At 48.2% G+C, this 23,634-nt stretch overlaps 1 protein-coding gene across 7 annotated transcripts in view; it reads left to right on the top strand.

The window, feature by feature from the left end:
- The first annotated feature begins 8,088 nt into the window (after positions 1-8,088).
- Positions 8,089-23,634, top strand: part of CADPS (calcium dependent secretion activator) — a 170,979-nt gene continuing 155,433 nt past the window's right edge. For all 7 annotated transcript variants that reach the window (XM_065749919.1, XM_065749921.1, XM_065749917.1 and 4 more), the window contains exon 1: positions 8,089-8,530. In XM_065749919.1, the coding sequence (XP_065605991.1) occupies positions 8,162-8,530 (369 nt within the window). In that variant the 5' untranslated portion in view covers positions 8,089-8,161. The remainder of the gene's footprint in view (positions 8,531-23,634) is intronic.

The following is a 23,634-nucleotide window of genomic DNA, read 5'->3' as shown; positions in this document are numbered from 1 at the left end:
ACTAACTGCTGCAGCTTGATTTGCTGGTAAACGTGATCTTTTCTGTTTCTGTGTAATGCCTTTGCAAACAGAGTTCAGCACCAAGCACTACTCAAGGCCAAGGCAGCAAGATGCTTGCACAGATCCCAAAACCACAACACAAGAGAATGCCTTTTGTTAAGTGATATGACCATTCGCATTCTTTAGAAGTAGGATGTGAGTTATTTAAAATCAGTACTCTCCTAGGAGCACTTGCTTTTATGTTCTTCACCACAACATGCGTGATGAAATATTCATTTATGTGCATATATATGTGTATATACACAGTGCTTGGCACCATTCTAGCACTGAGTTTCTTATGATGAAGGAAAAATTTGCATCTAACCTAAGAGATGCTACTTACAACACAAGTATTTGGGAAGTGATTGGAAATGCTAACACTGCACAAAAGCTTGGAGGAGATCCAAGGCAGTGCTTCAAAAACCTACATCAAAACTTGCAGTCCTGTTGCTGCTGCTGTGTGATATCATGTACAGAGATGTTGAATTACTTAGAAGGCTGAAATCTGTGCAGCTCAGCACCTTTCCTGTCAGTAAATTAGAGAATCAAAGTGAAATCAAACTCTTAAAGGAGAATTCTGTGGCATAAAAAGGAACGTTTCCCTCTGTTAATAGGCTTTTAAGGGACAAATTCACCCAGAATTTTCTTTCCCAGCCTGTAAATGTGTAGAATGAGCACAACTGGCACACTGGCAGCACAGACCAGCACCACATTGCTCACAATATTCTCTTGCTCTGTGCAGACTTCAGCAGCACTATCAGCCTGTGATGTTATCAGAGCTCCGTGCTGCTTTGGGCTGCTTCTGCTGATAAATCTGGAGCAGCTGCATCTCATCCTGTCAGGCACATCCCCAGCTCAGGGCAGGTGGCTGCACGGGGATATTTAATAAGACAAAGCTTTCTGCTTTCTCCTGTCTCGGAGACCCACAGTGGGAGGAGTGAGGTGTGAATAACTGAAAAATGTCCTTTTGGAGTTGCCAAAGAGGAATTCCTCCATGAAAACTCAACCAAATCCACCAATTCCTGAACAGCACCACAGAGAGCCTGAGCACTCTCCTTCCAGGTGGGTCAAATGTTCACTAACATAGTGAAAATACGAAGGAGATAGCATTCTTGCAAGGCGTGTGAAGTTTCAGTCGGAAAAACAACAATCTCTTTCGCTCTGCAATCTCTTTTGCTCTTGCCAACACCAGCCGAGCTCCTGGATGGAGCTGGATGTTGCTTGCATCCTGTCTGATGGCAGCAGCAAAGTCCTTATGAGCAGCATCTGGTCTGCCTGCCAAGCCTGAGCTGGTCTTTTGCTGAATTAATTGTAGATAACTTTCCAACTGCTGTGAGCCACGGCCACACCACCAGTGTGGATGTTCTGCAGCACAAGAGTGGTATCTCCAGGAAGCACGCGTGCAGCCGGCTGGTATTTGTTGTCATATTGTTGATATGTAAGCTGGGAGCATGCTGTGCATTTAAATCACTTTCACACTAAATTTGGAACAGAAATCATTAAATATTTATTGTGTGCCTAAAATACAGCTCGAGCGTCCTACTTACGGATATTACATATTAATTCACATAGATTTTGCAGCGCTGATAATGCGTTTATTTAAAAGTGGTGACTCTGAGGCATTCATTACGATTGTGCTGTTTAATATGAAGTGAGATTTGTGTCCCCATAGGAGCTCCATCTTGTCAGTTCTGTAAACCTGAGGAAGTGACTCGTGCAAAGTGAAATTCAAGGGTTCATAATTACTGAGAAAAAAAGGCTTAGCTGGAAGTTCTTAGTGATCCGTTGCAAACCAGTAAAATCAGCCCTTCTAGAATAAAAACACCTCGAAGCCTATCAGAACTGTCGAGTTATTTCCTTAACAGTGGGAGGACGTGCATTCAGAGAAGCAATCACTCAGCCAGAGCATAATTGCTACAAATCGATTACTACCTTGTCCAGTTGCTTTCCTGAAAGGTGAGGAACAGCAGAAAAACTACTGCAGGAAAGTTAAAACTAAGTAAATACATCTTGACTTGCAGCCACCCTGGGGATTGCAATCAGGCACTGAATGGTAGCAGCAATCCACCCCGGGTTTTGCAGGATCCCCATGCATGCTGGAATAGATCAGCTGCAATTATTTCCAGGCTCTGGGCTAGCGGAGTAGAGTGCATTTAATAGAGCTCCTTGTTCCTCCTATTGCAATAAGACTCAGTCATTTTTAATTACAGATGCCTCAGAAGCTGGGAGCCAGCGCTGACTGGGCAGCAAAATATTGTTACAATCTGCTCGCTGGTGTTTGGAAAGGATTTTGGTGCTGAACCTGCCACGGATGTGATGCTGCCAGTCTGGACAGAAAGTGGAGATAAGTGGCTCGCTGGTGGATTTTGCTGAGTAGCCACAGACATTTAGTCTGCCCTCTTTCAGGACCTGCTGGGTGAGGCTAATTTGGTGTTAGTTATTTTAACACCTGTATAACAAACCCTTTGGAGTGGCTGCAAAAACCTGAGCCAGTGCCAGAACCAAGTGTTTGGATGTGCTGTGTCCCCGTAGGAACAGGCACTGTCCCAGCCTCAGCAGCAGGGCAGGGGGCCAGGACATGCAGCACATCTCTACCTCTTGCCTCATGCTATCAGAGAATGCAATTCAACCTCTTCTCCTCTGCCCTGAAGTGCCTCGCATCATCCCTTCTCTCCCTGTTGCTGGCTGCAGCAGGAGCTCTTGTTTCCTTGCAGATTCTCTTCAGGTCTAGAGAGCAGCACATAGTATCCTCCAAGGGGAAGGTTTGGGTGAGAATAAACACAGGCAAACAGCATCTCAGGAGACATTCTGAGAAGCTGGCATGCTTTCCCAAAGCATCTTCAAAAACATGACCCACAAATAGATTAGGAGGTGACCTCATTGCAAGCCCCAGTTTTCTGGCAGCACAGTGTGGGGCACACCCCTCTCCTCCCCAGCAGGCAGCTGTGCGGAGCAGGACGCAGATAAGTCACCTGTCTTGTGATCTGAGGAAATTGCTAGTCTCTGCTGGTGCATGTCCTCACATCCAGAGGCTTTGTGGGGACAATTTATGAAGCCAGTCAAGAGTTTTTAGGCTGCAGGGATGCTGCAGCATACCAAGGGTGCTCAGCACTAGCTAGACCAGAAGTCAGAGTCTCACAAAGAGGACAGATGGCTTGTAGCAGCAACTCCCCGGCTGCCAGGGCCACGAGTGCTGTCCCTGAGTTCCCCTTCCAGCACAAGTCTGCAGTGAAGCTGTTATATTGCTAGTCACCTGCCCCACCATGAAGGAGATGAGTGACTGCCCTTCGAGATAACAGCTTGAAAAAGATAAGCAAAATGTATTGCCTGTGTTGTAAACGAGGGAGCCCTTTGCTGTAATGATCCACACACAGGGCAGGGAGGGGGCTAAGCAAATGCAACGACGTGAAGAATGCCAAGATGCAGCTGGGGACAGTGCAAGAGCCAGGCATGCCACTGCCACAGCCAGGTCTGCTGTGCTACCTTCCCCATCCCATGTCTCTGTGTTGAGGACTTGACCAAGGGCAGCATCCTCCATGCCCTCACTTGCTCCTGCTGCAGCCAGCAGCCCAATGTAAATATTAACTGAGTGTGTGTGAATGGGTGAAAAGAGCACCGTTCTAAGCCCTTCTGTTTGGGAGGTGCAGTAATCTATATAATGCTGTTACCAAGAAACGGGGATTGTTTTCTGTTCTATTTTAGGAAACCGTGAAACAACCGGAGCCACAGACATACCAGGATTTCTCTTTCCCTCCTGTAAATCAGTATTAGTACCAAGCAGCAGTGTTTCACAGTGGCATAGCAGTGTTTCACAGTGGCATTCTGCAGCTGCAGACCAGACTCTATTTATGCCTAAATGAAGGATGTGGTGCTGGAACCTTGTGCTTGCACACTCCTGTAATTCCACACTGCCCTGTAACATACCCAGCTACGAGGTGCACACCATCCAGGATCCAAGGACATCACAGCAAGTCCTCGGGAGAAGGCATCATTTTCTACCAGTAGCACAGAGTAAGTAAGGCTGGCCCTCAGTAGTTCCTCTTCTTCAGTTACTGCTGAAATTTCCCATTTGAATGAACCTGGGATATCTTTCTGTATTTAAGTAGACTTTTTGCCATCTCTTCTTGCTCTTTTGTTTTCCCTCCCATGTCACTTGCTAATCTACAAAATCCACACTTGCATCACAAAACTGCAGTTCTGAAATGAGAGGATCAGCTGAGGAAACGTTTATTCCACGTTTTGGTGTCACGCTGCCAAAGGGCCAGGCTGTGGTGAGCTACAGCCAGAAGAACAAATGTTAGCAGATGTGTGACTCCTGGACGTGCCATGAGCAGCAGCCCACAGGCAATATCTAACTGCTCGGTGGCTGGCACTGGGCACCGTGTCTTTACCACCTGAAATCAGCTCGTTCTGAATCCCACCGAAGCCCCTCACACCTCGCAGCACTTTCAGACTGTCATCCTGCAGGCATAAGGTGCTTTTGTCTGAAAACATCGGAGCCGGGCAGGAGGCAGCGGTGCGTTAGGTGCAGAGCTGCCTCCAGTGGGTGCAGCCAGCACCAGCAGCATGCCTCGCTTCCTAGTCAGCAGTTATGGGCAGAGCAAGGGACTTCATGTGCTCAAGGGGGACTTCAGTTGAGGTAATAAACAGCACAAGGGATGCACTTTCCTCTCTTTCCTCTTCTAGACCATCTCCATAACTTCCTGCCGTTGGTGCGTGCATGCTTTACAAAAGTGCTGCTTCCAGCTTTCATAAACACACTGGCTCAGCCCTGTAACAGGGATTAAAAAAAGGAGAGCAGGTTTGTTTGTTTTTCATGCAAATGTGAGCCTCCCTGTGGGAGCTATTCAGTTAAGCTCTCCCAAGCGGCAGCTGTAAATGAAGTTTACTCTTTTGGAGGGTTTCTTTCCTGCCTGCCTGAGTGCAAAGGCAGTATGTGGTAGCACCTCAATAGGCAGGCAAGGTCTTTCCAATGCTGTGGCCTCAGCTTCAGCTCTGCTTTTCTTTACAGTTGTTTCCACAAATCATTACCAACACAGATTTCCCCCATCTAATGGGAATAAATGGAGAGGGATACGAAGGCTACAGCAGTGATTTCTTCAAGTGTCAGTGGGCTCTTCCACTTTATGCTGAACAAAATGGAAACAAATCAGAAACATTTCACAAAATACTTTGAACATCCTTCTACCTGTGCTGCTATCAATATCAGAGGCCACTGGAGATTTCCTGGCTCAGGCCAGGAGAGGTGTGCAGTGTTATTCCCTCCTGGGATGGTGCAGGCACTCCCAGGTGCATGTGCTGCTCCCTGTTTTTCCTGTAATCAGGAGCAGGCATGGAGTTCAGGTATTTCCATGCAGGGTGCATTTCCTCTGACTGGAAGACACAAGAGAGATGGAAATGCAGGCACTTTGGAAATCATTAGGTAATTATTCTGGAAAGTGTTTCAGAAGAAGCAATTAACTCATGATGCTGGGAACAAATGATAGGGGCAGATCCGGAGCCTGCTCTGAAGTGAGAGCATAGAAAGGGCTGTGGGTTTTGCAGCTCTGTTGCATCCTGAAAACAAACCACCCAACATTCTGCATCCTTTTAACCCAAATCGTGTCCTGGACAAACAGAAGCACACACCAGTATAATACCAGAAATGGATTAGCTAATGCTCTCATTTGTCTGCATTTACCCGCACATAATGGGTAATTACACAATTACCTACAGTGAAATATTTCCACTGGAAGTTACACACACATAATTTCCATGGTGGCTCCACTCGTGCTGTTCACTTCCCACATGACATGGACAACAATGTCTACCATGAGGCCTGGCTCACGCAGCATGCCTCTTGCAGTATGTCTCAGACTGTGCTTTTTGATGCAAAACTCAGGGTTTTCACACCATTTGTATTTTTTAACAGGGGACCTTGGAGTCATGTTTGAGAGAAATGCTCCTCATGCCACAGTTGCAGCAATGGAGCTGGATATGGGGTGCAGATTAGGATATCCCCAAGCTCCAGATCAACACTAGCGCCAGCAAAAGTGTCAAAAAGATGGGTGCATTGAGGCCAACACTGCAAGATTTGAAAGTTCTACTGTTTTATTGCTATTGGAGGGGATATTTCCTGCAGCTGGCACTGCTACAGTAGCACCGCTTTCTAGTAGGATGCCAACAGCTGCGACTGGGAGGTGTTTCAGAGAGAGCTGGGTATGCACAGCTCTCTGGATAACAATAGCTGATGGCACTTGGAAACATAAAGCAAGAGGCCTGAGAGTTTTTGACTTTGTTCTTTCCATTATGCAGGGGTAAAAAAACAACAAACATTGAAGCTGTAGCTGAATGCTCAGATACAACAATCAGGACAATTGCTGTAAGGGGCATGTGTCCCTGCTTTGCTGGACCAGCAGCACTTCCCATGAACCTTACCTAATCCTTGCCTGATGTCTAGCCAGACCCTGTCAAGCATATCCAATTTCAGATTTATCCAGTGAGCAAAATCTCACCCACTGAAGGATAAATATAGTTCTGAAGGCTCCCAAAGATGAACATTTTTGGAAGGGGGGAGGGAAGTGATTGTGTGTATCTATTTCGCATCAATTAATTTAAGAAATCTTTTCTGACAATCTGTCAGAAGAGTCAATCTGTCTCTGTAGATAGAAAGGCAATGTCTGTGATGTTCCTACCAGCAAAAGTTGCTCCTGTCACCCCCACCTGCTTTTCTTCCCAGAGATTCCACCTCTTCCCAGTACTTCCAGCCACTGAGCCAGATCAAAACTCACCACTGAAAGAAAACTTGTCATAAAAATGGTCCAGTTTTCCTCTGAACATCTTAGCTGCATTGCTGCCATGTCCAGGACTGGGAAGACATGAAGATGCAGCTCTCAAACATCTACCCCCTAAACTACAAAAGACAGCACTCACAGGAAGAAATTTCTTCATTCTTCAATACAAGAAAAGCATTTCTTTCTTGAAAATCCCAAACTTTTCTTGTGGAGTTACATATACCATTATAGATGCTGGAGTCACTAATTCTGTTGTGGTTTTTTTCTTTTTTTTTTTTCCTTTTTTTTTCCTGTTGGCACAACTGGACTCCGGGCAATGAGGGTTTTTGTTTGTTTTTTGATGGATAATATAAAAACAGTATAATTTAAAATAAATAAATAAATAAATAAATGAAGGAACTTTGCAGAGGAGGAGGACCTTGAGATGTTCTCGTCTTCACACTAGTGATGTAAGAGCCCAGCGCCCAGGCAAAATGCCCCAGTGGCCAGGAATCAGTGTTTGCCTCCACGGGGAAGTGACAACCACTTACCAACATGTGTAACAGGTGGTGGTTGTTTTGACATTTCCAGTAGAAGCACTACTAATGAAGCAGAAAAAGAAATAAACTTTGCAAACAGCCACCCACCACAAACACACTTGTACAAGCAAACAAAGCCTCAATCAGATCTGCAAAGCACTGAAAATTAAAGGATCAGACACACGCAGCGCCTTCACTGATTCATCCCCAAAAGCTGCTCCTGGAAATCCATCTAGATCTTCACATCATTGAATCGTTAAGGGCTGGAAAAGACCTCTAGGATCAAGGCCAACTGGGGAGCAGCCCCCACCATGCCCACGAACCACATCCCTTAGTGCTAATCAGGTTGGAGGGGGCCGTGGGCAGCCTGATCTACGAGAGCACAACCGTCCCACCAAGACCCGCAAGGCGTCTTCCAACCCCAAACCGCTCTGCCATAGAATCACGGAAGCACCAATGCTGGGAAAGCCCCTCGGGACCCTTTATGAGTGCGTACGATCTGTGTGACCTCACGTGCTGAACGAGGGCACACCGCGGAGCTGTCAGCGCGCTGCCGTGCACACACAGCCCCCCTCGGCCCCTAGGAGACAACGGCCATGGCGGCGACCGCTCCGCCCCGGCCCCCAGTGGGCATGCGCAACGGGGCATCTCTCCCCTCCATTCCGAGCCGTGCAGCACCGCGGCCAGCGCCCGCCGAGCCGTGCGCGCTGCGCGGGGAGGGGCGGGGCCGGCCGAGGGCGGGGCGGCGCGGGGACGCGCGCGGGCGCGGCGGCGAGCGGAGCCGAGTAGATCCGAGCCGAGGCAGCCGTAGGTCCGGCCTGAACCGCCGCGATGCTGGACCCGTCGTCCAGCGAAGAGGAGTCGGAGGAGCTGGTGGAGGAGGAGAGCGGCAAGGAGCCGCTGGCTCCCGCCGCCGCCCGCCTCTCGCCCAGCCGCCCCGGAGAGAGCCCCGGCCCCGTCGGCGGAGGTGGCGGCAGCGGCGGAGGGCTGCAGCCGGGCGGGCGCGGCGGTGGAGCGGCTCGGCCCGCCAGCCCCAGCCCGTCGGTGGCCAGCGAGAAGGAGAAGGATGAGCTGGAGCGGCTGCAGCGCGAGGAGGAGGAGAGGAAGAGGAAGCTGCAGCTCTACGTCTTCGTCATGCGCTGCATCGCCTACCCCTTCAACGCCAAGCAGCCCACCGACATGGCCCGCCGGCAGCAGAAGGTACGGCGGCGCTGCCCTGCCCTCCCCGTGCCCCCGGCCCTGCGCTCCTCAGCGCTGTGCTCCGCCGCCCTCTGCCCCCCGTTCCCCCGCGCCGCCCCCTGCCCGCTCCCGTTCCCGGCCCGGGCGCCCCAAGGGCAGTCCCGGCGCGGGGCACCTTGGCCCGGTGTGGGCGCCGGCCCCGTCCCGGTGCGCGGCCCCGCTGCCGCCCGGAGCAGCGCTCCTGGTTATGCAATACGGGAATTGGGGATGTCCGAGATTTTGGCCGGCTGGGAGGTTGTTGAAAGGAGAGAAATAGCGTTTGTGATGTGCCACCTTGTCCTCCTGCAGAAGGGGTCTGCGAGTTTGCGCTTTTACTGCAAAGTTCCTTTCTCTGGGAGCGACTTAAGGAGTTGCAGAGCCTCCTTCCAACTTCTCCCAGCGTGAGCTCCCCCGCTTCCTCGGCAAAGCGCGGCAGCTGAGCTTTGCCACAGAGCAACTGACACGGTCACGATGTCCTCCCTGTGTGCATCATGGTGGCACCGAGCTGTGCCAGGAGCCCCTCACCTGGGTGCTGGGGCTGGCACCGGGCTGGCTGTGCTGCCAGCATAAACGTGAAGTTTCTGCAGTACAGGGACACAGACACATCCCACTCACCTTTGTGGTGGGACGCAGCTCTCAGGTGTGGTCAGCTGTTGTTTTGTCCTGGTTTTAGCTGAGTTTAATAGATGGTCTTCGTAGCCTTGGTAGTCTCCTGCCTTCACAAATGACCTTTATACCCAGGGAGACTCCTGGATGTATCGATGGGAATGACATTCATTCAGCTCTGCTACACCAGAGGACTATTATTAGTCATTGCAACATACGGAGGTAGGGAAGTGTATCTGTTGTGCACGTAAAGACAGTATAGGACAATCTGGTGCTGCTGGAGGGCTGATGATCTGCTTTGTGAGAGTGAAGTTATGGCAAGGTTTAGAGTTTTAATACTTTTTTTTTTTTTGCTCACAGCAAAGTTATGGATTTTCGAAGTCATCTTGACTTTTGTTTCCTGCCTAACTTCTTTGTGTTAGGAGAATGTAATAGAATTTATGTAATCCTTGTCTTGGAGGAATCCAAGCAAACAAACTAAGCAGCTGTTCCTCACGTGAAAGTGATCTGAGGACAGAAAGGAGTTCTTCCAGAAGCAGCATCTGTTGGTGTGGGGATGGGAGGCTGGGAAGGAGGGTGAGACGTGGCTGCGAGGTCGGTGCTGTGCTGTGCAGTGACAGGAGGGGGTGAGAGTCAGGGGAGGGGATGTGCAGGTGGAACAAAGCAATGGGAAAATTGATGACCTGGCAGCAGGACTCAAAAGAATGGGGAAGGCGTGTAGGACCTGAGGAGAAAATAATCTGTTCTGTGTGATGTATGGGGAAATATGCTTGGCTTCTTTATACACACGGCTCTCACAGGGGCTTAGGGTCTCCCCACAAACTTGCTCCTTAAGTGGAGTTTGGGAGCTAAATTGAACTTGACAACACGTGTCAAGCTAAATCCAACATTTTTAATTTTTTTTCTTCTCCAGTACGTTCCCATCTTCAGTTGCCACAGATTCCTGGGAATAAATCCTTGTCTCTGTTCCTCAGCCTGATTCCTGCTCGACTCCCCAGGGGGACATGTGTGGGACTCGTTCCCCCTTGGGCACAGGGTTTTGTTGGGGAGCTTCTGCTGGGTGTAGTCTTCATAATGAGAACTTTGTGTATTGCTGCATGTCCAATAGCACTGCAAATAGCAGATTGCTGCCCCCCTCCAAGCTACCCAGTGCTGCTGAGTCCACTTTGTAGCTTCCTTTACTTCTCCACGATTCAGTGATGGAAAAGAAGGCGATTGGTTTTGTTGCTGGTGATGCAAGTGTAACCAGGATGGAGGTAGCAGCTTTGCTGCAAATCACTGGAGCTCATTTGGGTCCTTGTGAGAGCCTGCAGGTGGTGTCAGGTGTGCTAGGAAAACTCAGCAAATAACTTAAGCTTGTGCTCTGCTGAATGGTGACTTATTTAAGCACTGTGCTTAATGCAGAACAGGTGTGTGGGATCAAACTGTTAAACCTGTGGCAGTGCATCTTGAAGTATAGCATTTCTGCCATTTTGGTGTGCATACAGGTGCTGCAATGGTTAGGAATGGAGCAAAACTAACATAGCTTTCTAAATAATCATGTATTTCCTCACTTTCCTGGGTGGAGTTGTTGCTCTAATCCTGTTTTTGCACAAGTTCTCTCTTCAAACTGCTGACTTGTCATCCTGAGGCTGGCTGAGACTCTGGTGGCAGTGGGGCTGGTTGGAGGAGCTGGGATTGTGTGGTCAGGTGCTGCTCTGCTGGACCCAGGAAATCTCAGAGATGTGGGGTTTGCAGCTCTGGAGCCAGGAGAGGAAAGCAGATGGTACTCTTGCTTTCTGTCTGTTTCTTCATTGCTCCTTAGCAGCACAGAGAACAGAACATGAGTGTTGTGCTGAACGGATTGTCTGAAATCCACAGAAAATAGTTATTTTTCAGTTAAGAAAACACTTATTTTGCCATTGCCTTATCTTAATTTAATTCTAGCCGATATTATTTGCCATGGTTTGGCTATTTATATGCTCGCAGCCGATGGAATTGGGAAGCAGGTAATTGAACAGTCAGGAAGCTTGGTCTTCAGCTGTTGTAAAACTTCACAGCTCCTGATGTGGACCAATGATTCCGTTATGGTGGGTGGCATCTTTCAGGTCAGAGATGTTATGAACTGATAGTGGGGAAGACTCATCCGATTGTGCAATCCTGGCTGAAGCCTGTTGTTTGCAGAAAGCAAGGCTGTAAATTATACTCTGCATAGTCTGTATGCTTTACTCTCCCTGAAGCATTTTTCCTTTTGCACAGTTTGTAGTTCTCCTTGATGAGTTGTGAGTCACTCGTGTTCAGTTCACTTAAGTGGGAAGCGGTCAGAAAGTCATTTCCCTGTGTAATTCTTTTGATAGCTGAAGAAGTATTTAATTAGGTTTGAGTGCAGTTCACAGGTAGGAACCCAGGCATCACGGTTAGCCACCCCTGTTAGCCACTGCCAGTACTTTTGCGCTTGATTATGTATATGTGATTAATATGTGAAAACTAATAGATACAGTATGATCAGTAAAGCTCAGCTGGTATCAACATCAGTTCTGCCAGTGGCTTCGGCAACACCGGGGTTTCAGCCTCCCAAGTGATCTCTGGTATAGTATCTCTCCAAAAATCTAGGTTAGTTAGCACAGTGAGCTCAGGAGAAGGGACCTGTCACTCAGGGGGATGGGTGAGCCCCTCCCAGGTGGGTTCTGTTCCTAGCTCCCTGGGGAGCAGAGGTAGAAGGGGAGATGGCCTCATTCCCAGCTCTGGGACAGCTTGTAGGACACGGGAGGGAAAGCAGAGCTTGTGGGACTGTCTCTGCCTCGCCTGGCTGTTCTTCTGTGTTGGATGGGCATGGTTCTGAGTACCACCTGGAGGTGCCATCACTGTGAGTCTGCTGTGAGCATGCACTTGTTGGTCAAAAAGGCACTTCTTGTGACCATACTCTGCATTGTCTGCGGGTGATTAAGACTGATAAACAAGTCAGACCTTTCCTCGAATCTAAATACCTGAGTCAAAATGCCTTACAAATGTTTATTCAGCTCAGGGTAAGCCACGCAGCAGTCACAGTCATTGTGGTTCAAAGCCGGCCTGTCTCAGAGCAAGATGGGGAGCTTGGGCTGCCAGCAGTGTGACAAATGCACACTACTGGATTGTGACCCGTCGCTGTGGGATGCACCATGATCTGTGTAACTCAGCTGATGCAGAAGTGGGTGGAAAGCTGCCCCAGCACACAAGTCGTGACTCTTGAGCCCTATGCTCCAGTCCTGCAGCTACGGTTGTCCAATGTGGTCTGCCCACACCCAGATGTTAGCAGCTGAACTTAATGATGAGGTTCAACCATGCTCCAGGATTAGTTTTGCTTAGTCAACTGCCTTCTGTGGGACTTGGGGTTGATGTGACCACGTGTTGTACGAACACTGGCAAAAGAAGACTGTGTGCTAATGGTCCCACAGTGGCCACTCACGATCTCATGTGCTGATTTACAGTGATGTTTTCCAAGGACAGGACACTGCCTTTAGAATAGGATGAGACAGCCTGCAGCTGCTAGACTTCGTGTTTCCACCTCAGCTCCCTTTTTAGGTGGGATTTACAGCCTCATGCAATTATCTAGGACAGGTGCCTTTGTCTCTCGGTATGAACTGGATCTGATCCTGTATGGGCATGGAGCAGCGTGTCTTCTGCCTGAGGAGGGATCTTGAGGGAGCAGCCTGGTGAACTTGGCTAAGTTCTTGACAGTTGAGGGAGAAACAAAAAACTAAAACAATTTGTTAAGCAGCAGCTTACAGAAATCTGGATTGTTATCTTGTGAACTGCCTCATGTCTGCTGTGACTTCTGAATCTGATTCTGCATGCGTGTTGAGCTGCTGTGGACAGCACTGGGAGTGTGTGGATTCTGTAAGTTAGTACAGAAGTTTGCTAGCTGTGATGCATGTTTGCTATTGATTAGGCATATAGGATGTGCTTATGCCAGCAGAGGAATTCCCTGGGGAATTTATCATGCTGCTAGCCCAGGTGATGCTAGTTGGCATTGCCTGAGCTTGGAAGCAAGCTCCTCTCCCAGGTGAGGTCCCACCAGCTGATTGCTTCTGCTGCAGGAAGGGTTTGCTGCTCTTGCATCTGTATAGAAGAGGTACTAGGGGGTGATGTGCCAATCACACAATCTGAAAATCAAGCCAAATATCTCTAAGATGCTAAATACCCTTTCCTGATTCAGCTTTGTATATTGCCAGCACGGAGCTGTCAAGGCCTCAAGCTTTACCTTCCATCTTAGCTGACTGCTCCCACCCTTGTAATCAGAGATTACAGACTCATTGCTGCCTCGGAAGGAAGCTAATGGGGTGACGCAGCAGGAACCAGCTGCCTCACTACCTGCATGGTGACGATGCAAGGATGAAGGAAGGACACTGAATACTGCTTCAGCTGGAGCTGTGCTGTGGGGTCTCCCTGGACCACCCTCTGCCAGCCGGACCTCCAAGCAGGGCCCATCTGCTGCTGGTAGCTAGGGATGTGCAGCTGCTGGAGCAGAGAGGGGTTGTTTTGGTGCGTGGCCAAGGCCTAGCTGGTGTTGGGGATGTGCAGATAGCATGTATGGCTCCCAGGTAGGAGCTGATGTGGAAAGGCAAGGGGGGCTGAGGGGCTACAGCCAGAGAGAAAAGGGAACTTAAAATGGTTTTTTCTAAGGTTATTCTGCATCTCTGCTGCTGGTCTTTTATTTCCAGTTCCTTAAGCTCAGACCTCTAAAGCCTCCCATTGCAAAGCTCATGCTTGATGTGTGTTTCATGCAGAGAGATACGTGATAGAATTTTTTTCTTTAATCTCCTCTCTATAAACTCTCCTTTCTCAGCTTCTGTTTCACAACAGAATGTTCCTGTCTGCACAGAAGTCACCCCAAAAGTGAATCGGATCCTGCTGAGCAGGACAGTCTTCCCATCCCCTATTTATAGTGCATGCAATTACCCTCCATGCATCTCGGAACTCTAATTGCCTTTTTATTGCTGTTTAGCAGTGTGTTAAAGGTTTCTGAATGCTCGTGCCTTGTTTTCTCATTAACTCTATTTATTCCTCCTTTGGCTCCCTTCCTCAACCTCATCAAATTTAGCATCTTCTCCTTGCCTTCAGGGCCTTGTGCGACTGCCACTTTTCACTTGTTCTCCTGTGTCCTGTCTCATGTTGCTGCTCCAGGTGCTCTGTGGTCTTGCTCCAGCACTCCATTGGGGCTGTTCCCTAGAAGGGGATCCTTTGTTGGGTGGGATAACTTGAGCGGGATGCACTGGTGTGTGCTTCAGGAGCTGCCTTGTGTTGGGCAGGGCTCCTTAGGGCAGCTTTGGCAATTAGTGTCAAGTAAGCAATGCAGGCTGCCTGTGCTCTTTGGGCTTTGGCAGCAAATTCTGTTCCTCTGCAAACTTCTTGTGCTGGAGAGTGCCATGCTGTGGTGACAGCAGCTCTGTCCCCATGATGCTGGTTTGCTGGTGTCACAGGTGCTGTGAATCAGCCATTCTCTCCTGGGAGCTTTGCGACCACACATACTCAGAGTCGCTGCATCACAAGCTGTCCCTGTGCGATGTGGCCTCTCCAAAGACACATGCTTTTGGCTGGGACATACAACTGCTGTCACTGGGATTTCTTTATTAGTGACGCTTTCTCTGATGGCCAAAATAGATGTGTGGGCTTTGTGCCTGTGCAGCACACCTGGGACACTGTGTGTGTAACTGGGAGCCAGCATCAGCCTGGGTTTGTCTCATGTTGTCCTAGAGTTCAAAGTCCTTTCTAATGTTATTTGCTCTGTGATTTAGCCTTGTTGTGTGACATTTCCATAGCTTGAATTAATTTAATTATCCCCTGAGGTGCTTGCTTGCTTGCTCACAGTTGTCCGGACTTTGTTGCCCTCCTCTTGTGTATTGAGGAGCCCACACGACTCTGAATCATCAGTAAACGTAATCGTGGTGTTTGATGTTTGCTTCATGATATATACAATAAATAAACCTGGCCTTAATACCAATCCGTGCCTCCCCTGTAGGCACCTACTTTGTTCCCAAATGCTTCCCAGCTGCATGCAGCCCAGCCACTCCATCCTAATAGCATTCCTATTGACTAGAGAGATTAATATTTCATGTGAAATTGTACCAAAAGCTTTCTCAGCCTATAGGTACGTTGTGCCCCCAGCACACCTATTAAGCATGATGTCAGCTCTGCAAAGACTCGGTGTCACAGGCTTGGCTCCTCAGCATGTGGCTCTCTGCAGCTCAGCAGTGCGGTGGCTCAACTTGTGTGGCACTTCCCTGGGCTGAGCTGCTCAGCAGGGTGCTGTTTCTTTCTGCCATCAGTAAAATATAATTTTTTTTTCTCCCATTTGAGTGCAGTGGGCCCATGGGGTGCTACTTTAATTGTATGGGGGTGATGCAAGGGAATGCTAGCACCAAACCCATTGCTGCAGTTCAGGCAGTAGGCTGCCCCTTCTGCAACTGTGTGTGTCCTCCCGCAGCATGCACAGCTGCTCCCTCTTATAATAAGGCAGTTAATAGTCCTGCATAATTCATGCTTACAAGTTGTACACACTTGCTGATAAAAAGAGCCAATGTTTAATTTACACACGTGGGGTGTCATGTAGACCAGGCTACATGAGCCACGCTGAGATGGAAGGGGAGATGGCAGTGAGGTGTGAAGGGCAGGTCCTGGCTGCTGCTCTCCCCTGGCTTTGCAGGGCTGGGATGCTGCGCAGCAGGGCTCTGCCTCTTCGTGTGCAGATGCATCTGTTGGCTGCCATTGCTTCAGGCTCTCAGTGTGAGCTGCACCATATCCCAGCCTCCAGATGTTTGTCCTGTGGCACAGGGCTCAGCTGGCTATGGGACAGCCCATGTGAGACCAGTCACAGAGGGGCTGTCAGACTGGTGGAGAAACTCAGCTGCTTAAACCCATGTGAGCAGAAGAGCAAGGCCCTCAGTTCCATTCTGTCTGCTGAGAGCACGAGATTCGGTGGCCAGGCAGAAGCAGATGGCTTGCTATTTCTGTGTCCTTTCGTTTCATTACTGCAGGTCTGGGAGGGAGTTACAGCTGCTCCAGTAGTGTGGCAAATCATCTCCATTTATCTTGTGCTGTTATGCATCAGTGATGTCAGATGGTCTCTTTACATTTTGTATATGTTCAGTCTAAGCAAATCACAGCGTTTTTTCCATGAAACTTAATGATGAAAGATGACACCAAGAGATCTTTTCCTTTCTTAACCAGTTGTTTCTTTTGTTGCCTAACCTTCATGCTAATGGTCATCATCTTTCCTTGCTGTGGTTCAAGAGAACAGATGTGCCTTTTGGAGATATATATTTACCTAGAATCTCTTCCTTTTCTTTTATTTTTTTTCTCAGCTGTGATTACTTGCATTGTGATGCTGTAACCTATATTCAAGGTGAAACTTCTGGTAAGTGTTTGCTTTGGGAAGGGAGGCACACAGGCGTGTTTTTGAGGCGATTAGGGCCTGTCAGATGGTGACACACATTTCAATTAGAGGTCAAAATGCAAATCATTCAGACTTCAGTGCACGTCAAGGTGAGATTAGGAAGAACTTTAATCCATTCTGAGATAAAATTGAAATCCTTGTGTGCTTTAGTTATCCACAGTCAATTACGCTTGCTAGGAATTCTGTGGTGGCAAGTCAAAGCTGTACGGGAAAATCCTCCCATGATATTTTTGTCACTTGCTCAGATGCTTGCTGTCCCTATGTAGAACTCATTTCCTCCAAGGGCTGTTCCCCTTCAAACAATAGGAAAATGACTCAGAAAGTGGCAGCTGCAGTGACAGCTCTCATGATTTTAATGGCTTGATGATTATTTGTATTTTTGGGTGTCTTAGCCCTGAGCTGGGCTGCCGTGTGTGCTGCCTTGATGTGGTGCATGGATGCTGAGCAAGAAGGCCTGCCCTTCATCCCTGCCCCAGGGACCCATGGGTGATAGGCTGGCTGCTGAGGATGCTGTGTGCCATCAGTGCTCCCATCCCATGAATGCCCTGGGCAGGGTGAAGGAGGGGCCAGGGCAGGGTGCTGTACAGAACCGGGCATGGCCAGAGGCTGCTGAGCATCACTAAATAGCAGGTCCAAGAGGTTTCCCATGGCCCTCGTGCCTTTGGGAGGCAGAGCCTAGAGCTGGAGCGCAGCTTGCTGAATCAGAAAGGAGGCTGCTAAGTCCTGAGACTGTGGGGGCTGGAGGGAGGAATTGCTCATGCAGGCACTCGGAGCAGAGCGGGTATGTGCTTGGGAGGCTTTTCTTCCCTTTGGCTTTGAAAGTTTGAATGAAAGAACTTAAGTGGTGGGAAGGCTGGGTAATATTTTCTTACCCTCTGCTCATAGAGCTAAATTGCAGTTTTAGAAACGTAAGGTAAATGAAAGATGCTATTTCTACTCTTCAGTCTCTCTGTTTTTCATGTATCTTCTCTTTCTGTCTTCTCAGCAAACATTGATGAAAAAGTAGAGGGTATGAACCAGACAAAAAAAAGATGCCTTTTCTCTGTTGAAGTTATGTGTACAAGGTCATAGCTGTTCGTGTAGCAAATCTCACAGGACTTGAAAAACGTCCTTGGTGTCATCCTGTGCAATTTGTCAGTGGTGCTTATGGACTCACAACACTACTCACAGCAACCATACACTGTGATTATACATCAAGCCTCTTTTTTTTTCCCCAGGTTGGATGACTCAAGTTTGTAGCTACAAGGCTCATAAATTGAATGGGGGGGGAAAATAGCAAAATGTGAATTATGCAGCAATTTTCACAGCAGAACACTTAATTATGGTTTCAAATATACTCGGCACTAGAATGAATGGTGGAGATAGAGCTGCTCTATAAATGTCTGTGTGGCTTGGAGGTCAGACCTTGCCTGGGGGATTCTCAGGCACTCCCACTACCCTGTGCCAGAGGACAGGAGCAAGGCAGGGAAGGGGAAGCTGTGAGCACAGGGAGGCAGAGGCAAGGGAACAACCTGCATCACACGGGTTGCTGCTGAATCACTGTTTACGCTGTTTCTGTACCTGCTGACTAGATGCATGAAAATAGGATACTTCTATTTTTAGTTTTTACCTTGTGCATTCATGCAGATGTGTGCACTGAAATTAGACTTTGTGATGGGAGTAGTGTTGTGCCCACATGCAGAGTATTTCGGAGTAATGGCACAGCAGTGATTCCCCATCTCACCTGCACGAGGAGCTGTGTGGGTGCAGAAGTAAGGCAGCATGGGGCTGAGCACCTCAAAGCTGCCCTTGCTGCCTTCCTGCCACCAGCACTTCCAGGCTTCTTTCTATATCCTGCTGGCTGCTTCTGTGCTGATGTGCTGCCCCTGTACTGTCAAAGGAGCTGCTGCAGCAGGACTGAGCCAGGCAGACTGGGATGCTGAAAACAGGGGTTGGTGCAGAAAGTCATTACTGCAGTCAGTCGCTGCTGCTGTGACTTGGCCAGCTCCAAGAAGGCAGGTCATGGTGCCTTCATCTTGAGCTGCACATCCTCTGCACGTTCCTGTAGGAGATGTACTCCATGGAAACACCCCTACAACTGAGGAGGTGAGGGATACTGGCATGTCTGCTAAATGTAGTAAACCATAAATTAGAGATTTCCCTGCTTAAGTTTGGGAAGGAAAAAGAAGAGGGATTGGAGGTGTCCTGTGGAATATTCCAGTGAAAGCAAGGCTTTTCTCATCTGACTGTATTGGGATTAAAAATAGCATTTGGGAAAGAGGAGAAATGAAAAATAAGTACTCTTTTGAATGGTTTCCTGATCTGCATGACAGCAGCTCTGTGGCACTGCCTGCACTCACTGCTGTGATTTCAGAACTCAGCTGTGATTCCCTGGGGCTGATAAGATTATCTGACTTAATGCATCCTTTAAATAACGTTGCCTAGCCCTTCCCTACCCCACATCTGCAGCCGCAGGTGTTTCCCAGTACTGGGAAGCCAGTGCCCTGAAGCCAGGAGAGCATCTTCTGCTCTGTTCCTGCAGATTGAGCAGACAGGCTCTGGAGGAGAGGCCCTGTGTTGTAGGAACCCCATTTCTGGCCCTGAGCTCCCTGCAGCACTGGTCTTGGGGCAGTATTACTCCTCTCATCTTACAAGTTCCCATTAAGTTTTATCACCTCGCGTTACCTATCCTGTTCAGTGCAGGTTTCAATACACTGGTGGTGCCTCTGAATTCAGCTCTGTTTCCCAAATAACCACTGACTGTGCTGTGAGAGTCTGGGCTGGCCAGGAAGAATGACTGAGTCATTCTGGTACTTGTTCTGGCCCAGCAAGGCGTGATGTCTCCTGGCTTTCTTTGCTGTCCTTCATTGTTGTGCATCCAGGAGAACTCCGTGTCCTTGCAAAATCTTCCTCCCTCACCCTCCTGACAGGGATGTTTCCTCCTGTCTCTGTAGAATAGGGTTTTCTGCCAATGGAGATGCACTTGCTCTTTCCTCTCCTCATCCAGGGCATGCAGAAAACCTGGATTGTTTTGAACCACCGCAGCAGCAAGGACCCTTGTTTCTTGTAGCCTGTCCTGTTTACCAGTGGCACACATGTGAGCATGAATGCACCAGTCTCACATGGACTGGTTTTCCCTGTGTTTTGCCTGTGAGTTCCCACTGAGGCTGCCCAGGAAGAGAGAGAGCTCTTGTGCCACGTTGTCCTTTGGGGTCTGGCTTTTGTCTCAGAGAGAAACCTGTCAGGAAGGGAAGTGTTCATTAATCTATGCTGGAAGCAGTGCCAGAATTGTCTGCCCCCCTTTTGTAGAGAGCCCCTTATTTTATTAATGCCTCTTTAAGGGAGCAGGTTTAGAGGGCTGTTACAAATGCATGTTACAAAACCTGCTTGCTAGATGGGTTTTCCCAATCCTTTCAGAGGTGGATTTGTAAAACCTCTCTTTTGGGGGAAGAAATGCTGCACTTTTGGACACTTTGAATCATTTCTGTCTGGACCCAAACTGATATGGAGATCCATTCTCTCCAAGGTTATTTAAAGCCAAGCATTGTGAGACTGTGCAGGGAGCCCTGGCTGTCTCTGGAGCTCTTCCAGGGTGATTTTTCTCTCAAGTTTCAGTAGAGAAATATTTGAAAGTGTATGGCATTTTGCAGCTAGTTTCCCAGATGTTCCCTTGCGTAGCTCACGTGAGGTGTTTTTCACTGCTGATGCTCTCCTTCACACAGAGCTCGCAGGTCAATAGTCAGCCACAGCAGATCCCTGTGCCTGGCATGCTTCTTTGCTCCCTAATTGCCTGCTCTTTGCCTCCTATCTGCATCCAGTAAGCAAGCTATAGCAGTAGTTAATTACTGTTCTGGGCTGAGTGCTGTGTTATAGTCTGTTCTGTCAATACTAATTGTTTTATAGAAATATGAAGTACCACTTTCCCTTCCCTCTGAGGGCTTTGAGATGCCATGTGGGCTCTAATGGTGTCGATTTGCCCTTCTGTCCAGTGTGACCAGGAAAACATGATCTCTAGTTCAGACCAGGTACTTTGGGTCCTCTTCTGGAGAACTGCTTTTGGGATCTGTTCCTATGCCTTTCCAGTAAAGCTCTTTCCCTTCCCTGATGCATTGCCAGTACTGTGTATTTAAAACTGGTTGACCATAACAAGAGATCAGAGTGATAGCTGTGGTCTGTTCTGGTAAATTTCTTACACTAGGTTGAGGTTCCCTATTCTTTCTTTACAACCTCTGGTTTAATACATCAGTTGCATAAAAGAGTGAGTAAATGAAATTGCTGTATGTGGAGATCTCCTGAGAGTTCACACAGCAGCATATAGGGAAAACTCTCCTACTCATACATGCTGGAAAATGGCAGCCCCTGGCTTTCAGAGGTGTACTTGCTTGTTTGAATCACCTCCAGTGTCTGGTTGCAAGGTAGATATCCACTGGTGGTATCTCTTTGGCAGAGATATATCATTCTGCCTCTGTTTGTTCTGGAATAAACACCAGGTAAAGACACATTTGTTTATAATTAGAGAACGGTAAATTAAAATGTGTCCCAAGTGTGTTCTGCTTCAGTGTGTTTGCAGTGACGAATGCTTTGGGGCTGTGTTTTGATTCTCTTTGCCTCACTGGAGGCTTTGGTCATTAACAGCCTTGGACAGAGCAGGATAAACCCCAGGGTTAGGGTTTTTTTGCATCTCATGGCATTTATAAACAGCTTATTCTGTGTGCTCTTAGGTTTCCCTTATCCCATTAAGATAGCCATGGGGGACAGCTTTTAGGCTTGGTCTCCCTGTTGTATGTTTTGAGGGCTGGACATTTTGGCAGCTTTGTGAGCAGAAGTGTGCTGTTTGGTTTGAATTTTTATACAAGGGCTTCCCATCCCAGCTGAGCACTCAGGTGCTATTTTCCCCTACAAGCATTCAGCAGTGTGATGTACTGCTGCTGTCACCTGCAGAAGACCTTGTTCCATGACCTTAATATGCATCTCGGCTTCAAACTTGCTCAGTCAGGACTTGCAAAAGCCTGTGTTCGTGTCCTTTGTATTGTGTCACCTGCGCTTGCTGAAGGCTGCATGTAAATTGCTCTTTGCAAACAGTTTTCTGATCTCAGCCACAAATCTGATTATGGTTACATTAGGGAATGGAAGCATGAGAAGCCAGGTCGTTGCTTTAAATTTTAGCATTAAAGGTCAAATTCTGCTGATTTTTAATCCTCTTGACAGCAGCAGCAGCCTCCTACCTCATGCTCCCACAACTTCTCCCCAAGAAGCATGCGGGCTTGGCACGAGCTGTGGGTTCTTCTGCTTGTATTTTGGGGCTGTTTCCTTCCGTTCCTTATTAAAATGCACGTGTTTATCCTCGTTTAAAGTTATCATCTGTATCAAAAAGCTGATGATCACAATACCTGGCTTACTTTTCCCCAACAAAGATGACAGCAGTGATACGGATCATTATGTTGCTGATAGTAAAATTGCTACCTTCAGGCACGTCTTTATTCTAGGGTTGAATTTTTTGGCTGCCACAATTTACAAGAGAGACAATTGGAAATTTTCTCCTTTAATAAGTAGTTTTCATAGCTCTCAAGTTTCTTAATCGAGTCAAGCTGTTTTAGCTACCAGACTGGAAAGAGCAGAAGATTCAAGTGTCTTTTTCTTTTTAGTATGCAGCTGTGTGTATAAGAATATTGTGGTTTTCCAGAGGTAGGATCAAGTCGGAAAGGCTTCCTGGTGGGCTCTTGCCATTGCTTGGCTGTTGGTGGTCCTTGCTGTAGCAGGCAACGTGTGATGTCCTGTCCTCCCACTGCACCTGGCTGTCCCAATGCAGTCACAGCGCTGAAGTCTGAGGGCCCCCCAGCCCCAGGCTGCAGCAGGCAGAGTCCTGCTGTGGGTCTGGAGCCACCAGGGTTTAAATTTCTAGTTTTCAGAGTGAAATCTATGTGGGATTATAATGGAGCATCACATGAGAGCATGATTTGATTTTTCTTCCTTTCACCTATGTGTGGAAGCATAAATGCCTGCGTAGGAAGACCAGCAGCTGTAGGGAGTATCCCAAATGCCACCATCTGCACACCTCCCAGTGTCCGAGTGCTGCTCTCTGTAAATGACGACAGCAGGCTCTATCAAGGGTATGACTTGTATTTAATTGTGTTACAATCCCTTTAATCTAGGATTATATCCAGTTGTTTCCTTCATGTGGGATGTAGACTGTCAGATAAAAGCAGGAGCAGCTGGGAAGAGAAAAATGTCTTTGAAAAGAGGCTGAAAACCTCAAGCATCTGCAGATGCTTTTGTCAGAAGCATGAACCCATCTCCCAGAACCATCCAGGCAGGCACACGAGCTGCCAGGACCCTCTGGCTTTGATAACTGAAGACCCTGGGAAGGCAACCGGCTGCAAATGAAGTGGTGATTGCTTTCCCCTCACTGAAAGAAATCTTCTCTGAGGCGATTATGCAGATTAAAGCTTCCCACTGTAATGTACCAGAATAAATATAGTGGTGGCTGTGTGCTGTGGGACTGCATGCAGGGTGGCTCTGGGTGCGGAGCCCAGCTCCTTGCAGGGAGAACTTGTGTTGTTTGCATGCACAGGCTGACCTCCTCTGATTTGTGGTATCATGATGTGGTCATGGGGTAAAGGTTTGCAGTTTACAGTATGTCACAGGGCTGGGAATGACAAGTAATATGATATTTTAACTTGCACAGGGCCTTTCAAAAGCAGCTTTGCCACTCCTTGGCAGGAACATTTGCAGCAAGCATTCACCATAGCCCTTGCTTCCTGCCTGCTCAAGAAAAATGCTTGCAGGGGTAACCACTTTCAGGATAGTAATGTTTTCAGCTCGTTAAGTGAAGAAACTGTCCTTAGACACCCGGGGAAGGAAGCTGCCTGGGGAAGGAAGACGTTCTGGAGCTGAGGTCTGGCCTGATCTAGCTGGAGTCCAGGATAGGAGCCCTGTAAAAATAGGGCTGGGAGGATCTGTCTGAGCTCAGTGCAGGCCTGGATGCACTCAGGTCACTTCTGATACCCTCACTGCAATGTACACCTTTTATTTCTTATTATGAACATGGGGGATACATTGTTCTCCTCTTTGCGGATTTCCCGAGTGCTTG

Source organism: Cyrtonyx montezumae, unplaced genomic scaffold (genome assembly GCF_038088225.1).
Source record: "Cyrtonyx montezumae isolate F1298 unplaced genomic scaffold, pur_monq_1.0 scaffold_6, whole genome shotgun sequence".
NCBI lineage: Eukaryota > Metazoa > Chordata > Aves > Galliformes > Odontophoridae > Cyrtonyx > Cyrtonyx montezumae.
Note: the sequence above shows the minus strand (reverse complement) of the source record. Positions and strands in the feature narration are given on the sequence as shown.